Source organism: Capsella rubella, unplaced genomic scaffold (assembly GCF_000375325.1).
Source record: "Capsella rubella cultivar Monte Gargano unplaced genomic scaffold, Caprub1_0 scaffold_8, whole genome shotgun sequence".
Taxonomy (NCBI): Eukaryota; Viridiplantae; Streptophyta; class Magnoliopsida; order Brassicales; family Brassicaceae; genus Capsella; species Capsella rubella.
In genome coordinates, this window is record NW_006238916.1 from 8713230 (window position 1) to 8729202 (window position 15973).

General features: G+C 38.2%; 3 protein-coding genes across 3 annotated transcripts; 1 reads left to right on the forward strand and 2 right to left on the reverse strand.

The window, feature by feature from the left end:
* Positions 1 to 1999: 1999 nt before the first annotated feature.
* Positions 2000 to 5696, forward strand: LOC17874718 (oligopeptide transporter 1). The gene is made up of 5 exons (XM_006279678.2): positions 2000 to 2390; positions 2506 to 2966; positions 3294 to 3391; positions 3490 to 4062; positions 4142 to 5696. Exons 1-5 carry the CDS (start codon positions 2318 to 2320, stop codon positions 5211 to 5213), a joined length of 2277 nt encoding a protein of 758 aa, XP_006279740.1. The 5' UTR covers positions 2000 to 2317; the 3' UTR covers positions 5214 to 5696.
* LOC17874957 (ER membrane protein complex subunit 8/9 homolog) lies at positions 5481 to 7522 on the reverse strand. Its single transcript, XM_006281044.2, has 5 exons — positions 7202 to 7522; positions 6615 to 6761; positions 6466 to 6525; positions 5812 to 5978; positions 5481 to 5716 (listed from the first exon to the last, which is right to left on the reverse strand). The coding sequence occupies exons 1-5, from the start codon at positions 7421 to 7423 to the stop codon at positions 5686 to 5688; spliced, it is 627 nt and encodes a 208-aa protein (XP_006281106.1). The 5' UTR covers positions 7424 to 7522; the 3' UTR covers positions 5481 to 5685.
* Positions 7523 to 7816: 294 nt separating this feature from the next.
* LOC17876077 (nucleotide-sugar uncharacterized transporter 2) lies at positions 7817 to 10290 on the reverse strand. The gene is made up of 7 exons (XM_006280523.2): positions 9905 to 10290; positions 9479 to 9630; positions 9197 to 9405; positions 8971 to 9064; positions 8723 to 8889; positions 8456 to 8626; positions 7817 to 8251 (listed from the first exon to the last, which is right to left on the reverse strand). Exons 1-7 carry the CDS (start codon positions 9981 to 9983, stop codon positions 7927 to 7929), a joined length of 1197 nt encoding a protein of 398 aa, XP_006280585.1. The 5' UTR covers positions 9984 to 10290; the 3' UTR covers positions 7817 to 7926.
* Between the last annotated feature and the right edge of the window lie 5683 nt (positions 10291 to 15973).

The following is a 15973-nucleotide window of genomic DNA, read 5'->3' on the forward strand; positions in this document are numbered from 1 at the left end:
TTGGATTTTCAGTGTGGTCCAACTCTCAAACTTGTTCATCGTCTTTTTCTAACAAGTTGCTATTGTCATAACAAAACAAAACAAAAAATAAGTTGCTATGGTCACCTTTTTTTTTTGGGACCAAGAAAGAAAGAAAACGTAAAAATGATGAGAACTTATTTACTTGCTCATAATCTGTTAATGGTTTTGTCAATTTGGAGCCCCTCAGTCAACGGAAATTATAATCAAAATTGTCGGTAATCTTTATGATACGAAAGCACCTTATCTTGTAGCATGGTGTGAAATGGATCGAGAAAATGTAGTTATTATCTTCTGTCTTGTGCGTACAAACTGAGTTGATGATGTTGGCTCTATCAAATCACACTAGGCAAATGATAGATAAGTAAAACGTATGTAATTAATGGTTCTGAAATGTATTTGCTATATTTCTATTACTATTATTATTATCTGTTTTTTCTGTATTTACTAGACAAGGATCATCACCTAGCTGGTACACTATAAACCGGTATTGATCTTGCTAACCGATCGATTTGTTTGAACACAACGTAACTTATTCGTAGAAGTACTTAAAATATTCATATGTTTCTTGTTTGAAGTTTACCTTTGAGTCGGTCGGTGTTTTACATAAAAAGAATACCATTTATTAGCGATCTCATTTTCACATGACGGACTAGAAAAGTCATATTCAAGAATCTCTGGTTGCGAAAGCTAATAAAATATATAATTCCAATCGAGCCAAAAGTTGTTACACATGATTTCAAACATCAAATAAGACACAAAGATTCAATATTTAGAAGTTTTACGTACAATAAACTCATGTGCAGGAGTGTAGATATACCTTATAAAAGTTACGAATTCATTTGACTCACGTCTTTACATCACGTTTTGATGAGGACATGTCAAGTTGTCAAGTCCCTTAAACAATAGTTCCTTTTAGTCTTTGAGATTAACGTGTCGTAAGATAGTCATGTAATAAATATGGTAATAGAGCTGGCAATAGCTAGATACTCTATCGAACGAATTAAAGAAGAATCACGATCAAAAACGATTCGAGCTGGCAAAAGAAACGTAAAAATGAACCTAGACAGTCCCTAAACCAACCATGCATGGACTAATTACAAAAATAGAATATAGAATCAAACGCTAACGATTTTGAAATCTATTTATAGAAACAAAAGAATCCTCAATAACTGCGATATAGGTATCTTGGGAAATAAAATATTTTATTCTCATCCTATAAATATGCCATCTTCTTGGAGGATTCCTTTACAATAGTCTCTACAGCCTTGTCCTTGTGATCGCGAGTTACGGTTTTGCTCACGACCTAGCCAAAAGTAAGATTGACCAAGTAAGTTCCCAAGAAAAAACTGTATAACCTTATATTTGTTTTGTCATACGATGTATAGATTTTTTTTTTTCTTTTTTTTTTTGTGTTCTGTAGGTTTCTTGTCAGTTATTTTCCTATGAGTTTTAGTTATGATTTACGATTAACCAGTCAAATTTGATATCCTCCATGTTAAATACTTTATTATATGATAATTGTTGAAAAATATATATATATATATATATATATAGCTGAACTACTAACCTTTTCAGTTAACGTATACCTGAATTCGAATATCAATATATACCAAGCGTAATTGACATGACCATGGCCTGTTTCAAGAATGTTAGGTTTCACTATGTCTGATCAACTTCCTAATTATCGGGAGCATTTATATAGATCGCATATGTATATATGTCCTCATCACTATCTTTTTTGCTATACTTAACTTTTCAACAGTAACTCTCTTTTATTATTATTCTTACTGTGCACATACATACACTTTGATGAGACTCCAGTGACCAGCCTATATGATTCAATCAAGATACTAATCAAACATAGAATCTATAGTTGACCGTGTTAAAGATTCCAATACAGTTTACTTACTAATTCCAAAATTAGTTAATCTTGTTGATGAGTCAAAGAATTTTAAAACACAGTTACAAGAAAGAAACCCAAAGAAAACGGATCCTTATTTTACGGTCTCCTTAACCTTAAATATAGTAAAATGGTAAAAGAAACAAATTCATGTGGTGTAAAATTGTGTGAAGTCTTTATCTATCTATATATGAAGTAAAATTCACACACAAATGCTTTTGGGCTAACAACGTCATCGTAATCTTTAACTTTTCCAGGCTCCTTTTTCAAAATTCCGACTGGTTTATCGAGGGCTAAAGAATCCGGTCACCGTCACCGGAGACAAACCTCGGTTTCTAAACAAGAGAGAAACCATCGTGAACGACGGAAAAAAGGAGCTTGAAGACATAAACAAATATGACGAGCGTTTTCGACGAACCTAAACCCTCCGACGACAATAAACAACACGAGTCCAAGATCGTAATCAACGGTAACGTACCGGTTTAATTATTCCGGTTTCGTATCCATTCTTATACATACATGTACTTGTTATAAATCTCCTAGACGTTTAAGAGTGTTTTGGGGATTGAATCTTGAACGTGCAGGAGAAGAAGAAGTAGAGGAGGAGGATGAGAATGATAACCCGATTGAGGAAGTCCGGTTAACTGTACCGATAACCGACGATCCAACGCTACCGGTTTTGACATTTCGAACATGGTCTCTTGGACTTGTCTCTTGCATATTGCTTGCGTTCGTGAACCAGTTCTTTAGTTTCCGGTCAAACCAGCTTTGGGTGTCTTCCGTTGCGGCGCAGATCGTGACGCTTCCTCTCGGGAAACTCATGGCGGCGACGCTTCCGACAAAGAGATTCGGGTTTCCCGGGACGAACTGGTCGTGGTCGTTGAACCCTGGTCCGTTCAACATGAAGGAACACGTTCTCATTACTATATTTGCTAACACAGGAGCTGGTGGAGTTTACGCCACAAGTATTATTACCATTGTTAAAGCTTTTTACCACCGTAAACTCAATGTTGCCGCGGCGATGCTGCTCACACAGACTACTCAGGTATATATATTACATGTCTTCGATATCTATAGTTATTATTATATCTTTTTCTATTTTGTTGTTAATGGGTGGATATAAAAGAAGCGAGAACTCAGAACAAAATAGCTATATTATCTTTAATGTTTATTCGTTATTTTCTCGCAGTTTGAAATCTTAAAATTAAAATTTCTTTTTCTGTACGAAGATATAATAGTGTAATTTTTTTTATTTTTTTTATTTTATGAATCTTGATTAATTTCTTGCTGGTATAAGTTCTTAAAATCTTATGTTGTGGGAATGATTCTTGTAACGAGTTGTGATATTTAAACAATCATTTCCTTTTGGCAGTTGTTGGGATATGGATGGGCTGGACTTTTCAGGAAGTTCCTCGTGGACTCGCCGTATATGTGGTGGCCGTCGAACCTGGTTCAAGTCTCACTCTTTAGGTTTGTTTCTCTATCCGGATGTGCAACTCTTTTTATCAATCACATTTGCTTTTCTCTCTCGTCTTAATCCGGGATTTTGATTCTTGGCTATGTAACAGAGCTTTACATGAAAAAGAGGATCTACAAAAAGGGCAACAAACAAGGCTTAGATTCTTCCTCGTTGTCTTTAGCATCAGCTTTGCTTACTACATAATCCCTGGATACCTCTTCCCTTCCATTTCCGCAATTTCATTTATTTGCTGGATTTGGAAAAGCTCAGTGACCGCTCAGATAGTCGGTTCGGGGCTCAAGGGTTTAGGAATTGGTTCGTTTGGTCTTGACTGGTCCACAGTTGCTGGTTTCTTAGGCAGTCCATTGGCTGTACCATTCTTCGCCATTGCTAATTTCTTTGCCGGATTCTTCATCTTCTTGTACATTGTTCTACCTATCTTCTACTGGAGTAATGCATATGATGCACAGAAGTTTCCTTTCTATACTTCACAAACCTTTGATCACACTGGACATTCCTATAACATTTCCCGTATCCTCAATGAGAAAGATTTTGATATCAACCTTGGCGCTTACAACGATTACAGCAAGCTCTATGTGAGTGTGATGTTTGCTTTGCTCTATGGACTCAGTTTCGGCTCTCTTTTTGCTACCATCTCTCATGTCGCCCTGTACGATGGAAAGTAAGGATCTTTCTACAACTTTTGAATAACTGATTTGATTATGACTCTCTCTGAGCTTATTTTGTGTTTGTATCTTAAGGTTTATATGGGGGATGTGGAAGAAGGCAAAGACAGCAACAAAGGACAAGTACGGAGATGTGCATTCGAGATTGATGAAGAAGAATTATCAAGCAGTACCTCAATGGTGGTTCATCACGGTTCTCATTATTTCCTTTGCTTTCGCAGTCTATGCTTGTGAGGGCTTTGACAAACAGCTTCAACTTCCATGGTGGGGTCTTGTACTCGCGTGCGCCATTGCCTTGTTCTTCACATTGCCTATTGGAGTTATCCAAGCAACTACAAATCAGCAAATGGGTCTTAATGTCATAACAGAACTGATCATCGGGTACTTATACCCAGGAAAGCCACTAGCCAATGTCGCTTTCAAGACATACGGATACATCAGTATGTCTCAAGCCTTGTACTTTGTAGGAGACTTTAAGCTTGGTCACTACATGAAGATTCCTCCAAAATCAATGTTTATCGTCCAGCTTGTTGCAACTGTTGTTGCATCAACTGTCTGTTTTGGAACAACCTGGTGGCTGATTACATCTGTCGAGAACATATGTAACACTGATTTGCTCCCGGTCGGTAGTCCATGGACTTGTCCTGGAGATGAAGTGTTCTACAATGCATCGATCATATGGGGAGTGATTGGTCCAGGGAGAATGTTTACCAAAGAGGGTATCTATCCTGGGATGAACTGGTTCTTCCTTATCGGCATCCTCGCTCCAGTTCCCTTCTGGTATCTATCAAAGAAGTTCCCTGAGAAGAAATGGCTAAAACAGATCCATATTCCCTTGATCTTCTCTGCAGTAAGCGCAATGCCACAAGCCAAGGCTGTGCATTACTGGTCCTGGGCTATCGTTGGAGTTGTGTTCAACTACTACATCTTCAGAAGGTTTAAAAGTTGGTGGGCAAGGCACAACTATATCCTCTCTGCAGCGCTTGATGCAGGTACTGCGATTATGGGAGTGTTGATATTCTTCGCATTTCAGAACAATGATATAAGCTTACCTGATTGGTGGGGGCTCGAGAATACAGACCATTGTCCTCTAGCCCATTGCCCAACGGCCAAAGGTGTTGTTGTTAAAGGTTGTCCCGTATTCTAAGATTGATGTAGATGCAAAGTTGTCCTGAAAGGGGTAACTGCTGATCTCGTAAAACGCTTTGGTAATCCTTGTATCTGTAAAAAAACCCTCCCTATGAAGCTATGGGATTCAGGCAATGCAAAGCACTAGGTTTGGTTTCATGTTCTTCAGTATTTAACTATGTACTTTGTACGTTTAAGAACAATAGCCAAATAAAGTAGAGCTTTCATGCCAACTAATATATAATCAAAATGCAACCAAAGACATAAGAAAATTGATCACGAGAACAAGCTCCAAAATATATCATTCAAATGATAAAACTAAGGTTTATAATGTGTACCAATTAAAGGTAATTTGAGCTCTGCTGCGTAACTGGATAATACTTTGACAAGATTCAAGGGAAATACTTTAACAAGGGTCTCCGATAACATTTTGTTTTTCGACTGAGATGATGAAAGCAAAAGTCTATTTTAACTATATCGCATACCCTTCTTCAGTTGAAAAGTCCAGGGTTTAGCCAGTCCCTGCAATTACAGTGAATATAAGTAAGATATTACCATCTTGTACATAAAGGTCATATGGTAGCTTTTCCTTTTTATGGTTGGCGTATCTAACTTACTTGGTAACATCATCAAGATGATCATCAACATCTGTGACGTCCTTCCATTTCTCAGATGTAATGTAATCTGATAAAACTACATTGGCCGATGGCTCTTTTAAGAGTAGCTTGCTTCCTCCATCTGCTCCAACCACTCTCCAGTTCTTAGAAGCATCCTTCACACATAGCTAGCATATACGTACAGCATATATTATTACCAAACCAATTAAATGATATATAGATCTTCTTCTTTCTTTTTTGTCTACATGATAAATAGATCTTTTAACAGCTGCAAAAGATTGATCAAGCACAAAAGTCTTGTTAAAAAGGACAATATATGCTTGGCGTCAAGAAGGTTGCTACTTGCTAGCAAAATTGAAGTGGACAGTGTGGAACTATAATCAGCTAGCTAGTCTGGTCATGTTTAATATCTTAAAAATTAAGTTTGAGGTGCAACAATGAGACAAGGGCCGGGACTAACAATAAAAGTTACCAAATATTACAAAATTCTAGCTTCTCAGCCTTTCACATTTTTTTCTTGACCTATTATTTAGCATACCAATACATGAAAACTTATTTTAGCTAAACAATTCCTTAGTAAATTGACTAACTTCTAAATCGCATATCCATGATATCCTTAGTTTTTCAAACAATGTCGTGATTAGAAATACCAACCTGCATCACAGGGCTTCGCTCTTTACCCTTAGACAAGGCTTCAAGCTTTTTGTTGTTCAACTACAAACAGCAAACAGATGGAACATAAGATGATTGAAACTAATCATTCAAGAAACTCCTGTACTTGAAAGTAAGGATAAGAGATTCACCAAGAGAATTGGTGCCTGAGGGAAATAGCGAGAGATGTGATCACCAATGTTCTTAGCCACACCACAGAGCTCGACATCATCAAACCTCTCGTTCGCATGAAAGTATCCAACAATACTCAAACCTTGAGCCACGTAATGCTCCTCAATCTACCACAACAGAAAAAAAAAAACACCTGAATCAGTAATTTTTTCTTTAAAGGATTCTGAATCCATAAGTTCAAAATCTCAGATCAAGTAAGAACAATGCTAGAATATTCCCATTTGCCAATTCAAACGCGCAGGAGTGCACATAAAGATACTGACATTATATCTCTCTCAAGCACAGCTAGAAATCAAACAATTCAAGATCTGAATTTTACATGTTTAAATAGAAGTAACAGTAGACTTCACTGGGAATTAAGCAACAAGAACTTGCTAATGGCAGCATATGCAGCTGCAATAACATTTTAAGTAAAAGAGCTAAAATTTCCAAATTTCGTGATTCAATATCCATACTGCCGCATTCAGATCATAGTCTCTTCAATTTCAAAGCTCAGAAGATCAAATCAATTCGAATGAGGAATCAGAATAAGAAGAGAGATACTAACCATGATGAGGGAGATCTCAAGAGGAGGGAGGAGAGCGAGGTTAGAGTGAAAGAGCGGCACAGAATCTGAGATCTCTACAACTCCGTCGTCCTTAGGGCTAATTCGACCGATGAGGACTCCGTTGACCGCCGCCGTCTTGTGTCGCAGCGAGTGGAGAACGAGTTTGATGTAAGCGTTCTGAGAGATTTCATACTTCAATTCGCCGTTACTTCCCGTTCCCATCTCTACGTAACTCGATCGGCGACTCACTGAATTAGTCCTTAAAAACCCCACTCGCCGGCGTACAGAGGAAAGATTATAAAGTCGCAACGCAAATCGAGAAACGTTCTGAGATGAAGTTTTTGTTTACGACAGTCGAATCTCGCACAAACCGGGTTCGGATCCAAGTTCGGATCATTCCGATTTTATACCGAATACCCGATTCCCGTATATTTTCTAAATTATAGAAAAGGTCACGAAGTTTTAAGTATTTATAAATAAAACCCAGTTATACTCCAACTCCACCAAAGCATACTTAGAAAATTGATTTGATAATTTTTTTGTATATATCACCAGTCAGTAGTACGAATGAATAATGTTCGACTGTTCGTATAGTGTATATATAAACATGTTACGTTAATCAATCAAAATCTGTATTTTATTATTTACTAAACTAATTCGAGATTAGACCATTGTTACAAACTAAGCTCTTTTTTTTTCCTTTGGCATCTAATAAAGATATAAAGCTATACGATATTTGCAGTTGTCGTCTTGGAGTGAATTGGATCAATAGAAACTACGGCTACTCCAGTCTCTCCTCCTCCGTCGTCAGCTTCGGCTTTAGGTTTTGAAATGGTAACGTTCTGTTTCGGAAGTTGCTTGCTAGAGAGGTGATCGATGGATTTCCCCGGAAGATTGAGCCATGTGTAGATAGACATGCCGACAAGAGCCGCCACAGCGCCACAGATGCTGATGAAGCCAGGATCGGAACCGAAGATAACGTAACCTCCAAGCAAGATCACACATGTCTTGAATTGCCCTAATACCACATGAGACGTTGCCGAGGTTGCCCTGTCAGAAACATAAACATTGGCAAGTTACCATTAAGGTTGATAACGGTTGAACGGTATTTGGTGTTTTGTCTCATTCCATCTGTTTTAAGTAGTGACTCTGAACTGGTTTAGGTTTATTAGGTTCTGTTTTGTTCTCTAATTGTTATGACTCTGAGCAGCTAACACAAGACTGAACTTGAAATGCAACAAAAAAAATACTAACCCGAGAGCGAGTGCACCAGACCACTGGAGAAGAAAGCCTAGAAGAGCCGAGATGAGGATTGCAGAAGAGTTACCTAAATCCCATTTGAACAGTAAAACTCCAGGTGGGTCAAGCCATGGCATGAGAGCCAATAAGAAGAAGACAGTAAATGGCGTTGTCTTCCACATCAATCTACATTGATTCAATAAAGAGTTTATTTAAAGACACTGCTGCTTTGCTTAAGCCTCAAGGAAAAGTAAAAGAGAAAGAGAGATTAGTATTTCTTACGCTAGGGCAGTCCAATTAGCTTGTTGCTGAAGATTAGACCATAGGATTTTATTAATGGCACTTGGGATAATCCAAGCAACAGCTACCAATGCGCCAAACAAATTAAATTCTAGATCTGTCACTGTCGCTATTGCCACGCCTAGAGATACTACAGCTAAGGCCATGACCTGTGAGAGGAAAAACCCCAAAACAGAGTAAGCAACAAAAATATGTAATGATACTTGATTGTCATAAAACTCAAACAAAACCTTTGTTGAAGAAATGGTTTTCTTGAAAAGAACAAACTCTGCAAGAACAATCGTTGGTGTCACTGCGATCTTAGCCATCTGATAGAATCCAACGCTGGAAAAAAAAAAAGCTTTCAAGTATGAGATAAGAAGATGAAACAGAGCACAACCTTTCTTTATTAGTGCTATCAAAGGTCGATTTTGAGCAAAGAAACTTGATGCAAAGTTAACGAATTGAGCTACGAACCTGTTATGTTTGAGACTGGTATTAGCGAGTCCAGAAGCAAAGGCCATGACAGCTCCGAGAGAGAAGAGAGAGGAGAAAGGTGTTGTCTTTGATGGAGGAGACATTGGAAGCAAAGAGAGGGACTTGAAGAAAGCTAGAAGAATCCAAGCGACGGTATAGTGGATCAATGTTAGAAAAATTGGAAAATTGAATCCAACTCTTCCCATCACCTGCAAAATGCAACCATACAATTACAATGACATGAACAAACAAAAAACAAATTGAAGGACAAGATGAGATTACTAGTTTATTGGCGAGGATGATTCCAACAGCAACAATGAAATTGAAGGACATAGCAACAACAGGGCCACAAAATCTCTGTTGTTGCCGTTTAGCTCCTTCTGATGTTTTAAGCTCATTGTATAAAGAACTTCTTAGTTCCTCCAAAGCTCTTCCTGCAAATCGAAAGAAAAAAACACACACAAAACAAATCAAACAAACGTAAAGGTGATTCATTTCATCAAACCAGCTGGTGATGAACATTAAATTCCACAAACCATTAACAATCCGATCAAAACCGATGAAGAACAGTGGCAATGTGGGAATAAAAGCATCATCTTTTTACCATTAAAAATCTGAACTTTTTTTGTTTTTTAAGGAAAAAATTTGTAAATGAATTGAGTCAAATCAAATGAGGGAAGGCTCGATTCATAATAATCACATACGTACCTGCTTCTGCAGCATCACTATCTTTCCTTTTGAGAAATTTCCTTGCATCTTTTCCAAACAAAGAATCAACCAGACTCATTACACACACACACACGATGAAACGAAATAAAAATCAAAACTTGTATTAATCCTCTCGGATTGTTTCAATCGTTTCTATGAAAAAAACCCAGATCACATTTACCATTTTTTAATGGAGGAAACCAGAAAAAACAAAACTTTACTTTAAATCAAAAATACGAATTAAAAATCTCAACTTTAATGTCATAGTATGATTGTTTCGGCTTGGTGTAAAAGAGGCAGAGCCCTTATAGAGAAGAGAAGATAGAGAGATAAAAGAACAAAAAAAAAAATAACAATTTAGCAGTTTGCTTCAAAACGCAGTTTCATTGCGCATCTTTTTTTTTTTTTTTTAATAATTTTATCTCCAAAAATTTGAAGAATTTTTTCAGGGATTTTTTGTTGTTCCCCTTGAGAAAATTGTCGATTGTGTAAGCTGCCACGTGTTGATTTCCTCAACGTCCAATTGGTGACTTCTTGATCAAAATATTTTTTTTATCTGATCGGTAGTTCGGTACGAGGTTTTATGCGCAATACATTGAGATTTTCAACGGTATATATAATTCTAATTTCATTTACGAGAACGAGAGAGTGCCTCTCTACCTAACAAAGTTAAAAAAAAAAATCATAGTATGAGCTAGTGCCTTGTATGTATTTTTTGACATTAATTTAACTATCTATTTTTGTGATCACAAACATGGCATTGTACATTTGTAACGCTAGTTCAGCTACTGCGATAATTTATTAAGCTGGCATATTGAAACACTAACGTTAAAAGTAGCATTTTGAAAGAGTAGTGTTATTAGTTCCGCAACCTACCAAAAGAAAAAGAAAAAAAGTAGGGATGGTTAGCCAAATGATAAATAGCAATATCTTGCGTTAGGTGTGTCATTCGTGTACGTTAACATATACCTACATAATGAGTAATTAAAATGAGATTTTTAGATATGAGTAGATATATATATGAGATTTGATACTTAAAGCTATACCACGAATAAAAATGACTTAACATGTACGCTTGACCTCGATAACGAGAAGCTTTAATTTCAAGATTAGTCTCAAGTCTCAACCAACTTTTGGAGGGCCTAGCGCAGCAATAAAACAAACCAAAAAAAGCTTGCATGGCCACGTAATCGTATCTCTGTATAATTTAACGTCTCTTTTTCTTATTAAAATGTTAAGATTTGGGGATCCACCACTTTTAATTCTGTCTATTTTATCTTTTTTTGAATGATTACAACATAACACCGATATAGTTAGGTCCCCCGGGTCCTGCTTGGTTCGCTAAAGTATATCCCTTTCTGGCGAAATTTGTTTGAACTGGAAAGAAGTGAAAATATAATGTTAAGTGCACAATAGTATGTAACACATGCAGAGAGATTGACGAGGCTTATATATATATGATGTAAAGGATGTCAAAGCCTTGGTCCATCAAGAAATTAAAGAAAAATCAGTGGGCTTTGCCAACCAAATAATGCCCACTGCAATATCACACAACAAAACTTCTGCAACCTCTAACGGTCACAAAAACGTATCAATACACACGCCATGTGCTCTCCGTACAGTCAAACTTCAGAACAGATTTGAAGTTCTCGGATCTCCCATTCACTGCAGATGATGACACTTGTCAACAATCAACATAACCTTTGTAATCTATAGCTTTGGGCTATATATAGACAATGTGGTGTAAGAAGAAAAGATAAGAATAAAGTTATCTCTTTGAGCCTCTCTTCTCTGTATTATCTAGGGTTTTAGCTCTTACTTTCATGGTATCAGAGCACAGGTAATACGTTCCTTGGTTTCAATGGAGTCTTTTTCTTCTGCTCCTCTGTCTATTTCTCAAGTTGTTACTCTTAAACTTACAGAGTCCAACTACCTCCTTTGGAAAACTCAATTTGAGTCCTTCCTTTCTCCTCAACAGCTCTTGGGTTATGTCAATGGACTTACTCCACGTCCTGCATCTACTATAACTGAAACTGTTGCCGGCACTACTACAACAACACCAAACCCAGATTTCGTGAAGTGGGTTCGTAATGACCAACTGGTCATGGCTTGGATTTTCGGTTCTCTGTCTGAGCCAGCCTTAAGAGTGGTCTATGGTATGCAATCTGCTCAAGAGGTATGGACTGCTCTTGCTAAGAAGTTTAACAGAGTTTCCACTACTAGAAAATTCGATCTGCAAAATCGTTTGCGTGCTTGCCTTAAATATGGTCGTTCTATGGAGGAATATCTTAGTGAACTTAAACAAATCTATGACCAACTAGACTCTATAGGGTTTCCTATGACTGATTTAGAGAAGATACATGGATTACTCTCTGGTCTAGGAAAAGAGTATGAGTCTGTCACTACTGTTATTGAACACTCTATGGATTCAACACCTGGTCCTTGTTATGAAGATGTTGTCTTCAAAGTTATTGCTTTTGATGACAAGCTAAAAGCTTACTCGAGTGCTGCAACTGTTACGCCTCATCTGGCCTTTCAAGCTGAAAAGAGCTACTTTGACAGAGGTGGTTCCAACTCTAGGGGCGGTAGATCTGGTTCTGGCGGTAGTTACAGAGGAAGAAACAACTACTCCACTAGAGGTCGTGGCTTCCAACAACATGGCAGTGGTCAAAATAGTGGAACCTCTCGGCCTACTTGTCAAATATGTGGAAAGTTTGGTCATAGCGCTTTTAAATGTTACAACCGGTTCAATGAAGCTTTTCAACAGCCTGACTTACCTAGTGCTATGGCTGCTATGCGTGTTTCTAATGAAGAACAACATAACGGTAATGAGTGGCTTCCTGACAGTGGTTCCACTGCTCATATTACTAATACCACTGCAAACCTGCAACATACTCAGCCTTACCAAGGCCAAGATTCAGTGATGGTTGGGAATGGTGAATTTCTGCCTATTACTCATATTGGATCTGTTCCGCTTCAGACCTTGTCAGGTACATCTCTTCCTCTAAATGATGTGCTTGTTTGTCCAAATGTTACTAAATCTCTTCTGTCAGTTTCTAAGCTGTGTTCAGATTATCCTTGCTCCTTTAAATTTGACTCTGATGGTGTGCGTGTAAAGGACAAACATACCAAACAGCTCCTCACAATAGGAAGCATGACTAAGGATCACTATGTGCTGGAAAATCCTGCATTCACAGCCTTCTACTCTACAAGACAATTGACAGCAAGTGATGAAGTTTGGCACAAACGTTTAGGTCATCCAAGTGCAGAGATTCTCCAACTGCTCTCCTCTACAGAAGCCATATCAATAAATAAACGCACCACCAAGCTTTGTGAGTCCTGCAGACTTGGCAAGAGTGCCCAGCTTCCTTTTATTTCTTCTACTTTTGTAGCTAGTAAGCCTCTTGAGAGGTTACATTGTGATTTATGGGGACCTGCCCCAATCACTTCTACTCAAGGATTTAAATATTATGTCATCTTTATTGACAATTACTCTCGCTATTGTTGGTTTTATCCTTTGAAGAACAAGTCTGAATTCTACTCAGTTTTTCTTCTATTTCAAACATTTGTTGAGACTCAGTTAAATCAGAAAATCAAGATGTTTCAGTGTGATGGTGGTGGTGAATTTGTTAGCACTCAGTTTGTCACTCATCTTGCAAAGTGCGGCATCAAGCAATTAATCTCATGTCCTCATACGCCTCAACAAAATGGGTTAGCAGAGAGAAAGCACCGACACTTAACAGAATTGGGTCTCAGTATGATGTTCCAGAGCAAAGTTCCACAACACTACTGGGTTGAAGCCTTCTTTACTGCCAATTATTTGAGTAATCTCCTTCCTACCTCTGTTCATCATCCTTCTAAAAGTCCCTATGAAGCACTATTTGAACAGAAACCTGATTATTCAGCCTTAAGAGTTTTTGGCAGTGCATGTTATCCTACACTTCGTGCTTATGGAGTAAATAAATTTGATCCTAAGTCCCTAAAGTGTGTATTTCTTGGTTACAATGAAAAATACAAAGGATATCGCTGCATTTATCCTCCTACTGGTCGAGTTTACATTAGTAGACATGTTCTTTTTGATGAACACTACTACCCCTTTGCACATGAATATTCTACATTACTTCCTACAGCCACAACAAAACTTCTCTCAGCCTGGCAACAAAGCTTCTTGTCTCCATGGATTCCCAACAATATAGCTTCGGTTCAGCAAAAGTATACTGTCACAGAGGGTCGCCAAACTGGAAATATAGAACCAGCAACTACAGGACCTGCAATTCCAGAACCTGCAACTGCTGAACCTGCAAATGCTGAACCTGCAATTTCAGAACCTGCAATTCCAGAACCTGCAATTCCAGAACCTGCAATTTCAGAATCTGATAATGACGCTGCTCCACTGGTTGCAGAAAATGATTTTCCTCCACTTCAAGCTCCTGTTATAAATGATCATACTATGATCACAAGAGGCAAAGACGGAGTACGAAAGCCTAATCCCAAATATGCATTGCATATCACTCACACCACTGTTAAGGAACCCAAAACAGTTGCTTCTGCTCTGAAACATCCAGGTTGGACAGCAGCTATGATAGAAGAAATTGATACATTTGTTGAAACAAAAACGTTTTCACTTGTCCCATATCAGCCAGACATGAACATTCTTGGTTCTCGCTGGGTGTTCAAAACAAAACTCCAAGCCGATGGTAGTTTGGATAAACTAAGAGCTCGTCTTGTCGCCAAAGGTTATGATCAAGAAGAAGGTGTTGATTTCCTAGAAACCTATAGCCCTGTTGTTAGAACAGCCACAGTTCGTCTTGTTTTACATGCTGCCACGGTTCACAAATGGGACATCAAACAACTGGATGTTAAAAACGCCTTTTTACATGGTGATTTGACAGAAACAGTTTATATGCATCAACCTCCCGGGTTTCTTGATAGTCAAAATCCAGAACATGTTTGGAAACTTCACAAAGCTGTTTATGGCTTAAAACAAGCGCCTAGAGCCTGGTTTAACAAATTCAGCACTTTTCTTCTGCAGTTTGGTTTTGAATGCAGTCTTAAAGATCCATCTCTCTTTGTGTACTACAAAGGCAATGATATCATCATCCTTCTGCTCTATGTTGATGATATGGTATTGACAGGAAGCAATTCAGAGTTAATTACTAAGCTTCTGCAGTCTCTCCATCAAGAATTTCGTATGAAAGATATGGGGAAGTTAAGTTATTTTCTTGGGATACAAGCTCACTATCATTCTGCAGGCCTATTCCTCAACCAACATAAGTATGCAGAGGATATGCTTATAGCTGCAGGTATGACTGACTGCGCTCCAGCACCTACTCCGTTACCTTTAGAACTTCAGAAAGTTAAAGGTCAAGATGAAAAATTTGACCAGCCAACATTTTTCAGAAGCCTAGCTGGTAAACTGCAATATCTCACCCTTACAAGACCAGACATACAATTTGCAGTCAACCTGGTTTGTCAAAAAATGCATTCGCCTACTATTGCTGATTTCAGTCTTCTCAAGCGGATTATTCGCTACATCAAAGGTACAATTGATTATGGAATCTCCTTTACTCATGATACAGATTTCACATTAAGAGCATACAGTGATAGCGATTGGGCTGGCTGTCAAACTACTAGCCGCTCTACTGGTGGTTTCTGTACATTCCTTGGCACAAACATAATCTCCTGGTCTGCTAAGCGCCAGCCAACCGTGTCTAGAAGTTCAACTGAAGCTGAGTATCGCTGTCTTTCGGATACTGCAGCAGAGGTCACTTGGCTAAAGGATTTGCTAGAAAACATTGGTATGCCTATTTCTCAACCACCTGAACTATACTGTGATAACTTGTCTGCTGTGTATCTCTCAGCAAACCCTGCTCTGCATAAAAAGTCGAAGCACTTCAAGACTCACTACCACTATGTTCGGGAACAAGTTGCAGAAGGCATTCTTACAGTCTATCATATTCACGCAGTGCACCAACTGGCTGATATATTCACCAAGTCACTGCCAATTCCAGCCTTCAATGATCTCAGGTACAAACTTGGTGTGGTCTCACCACCCACCCAAAGTTTGAG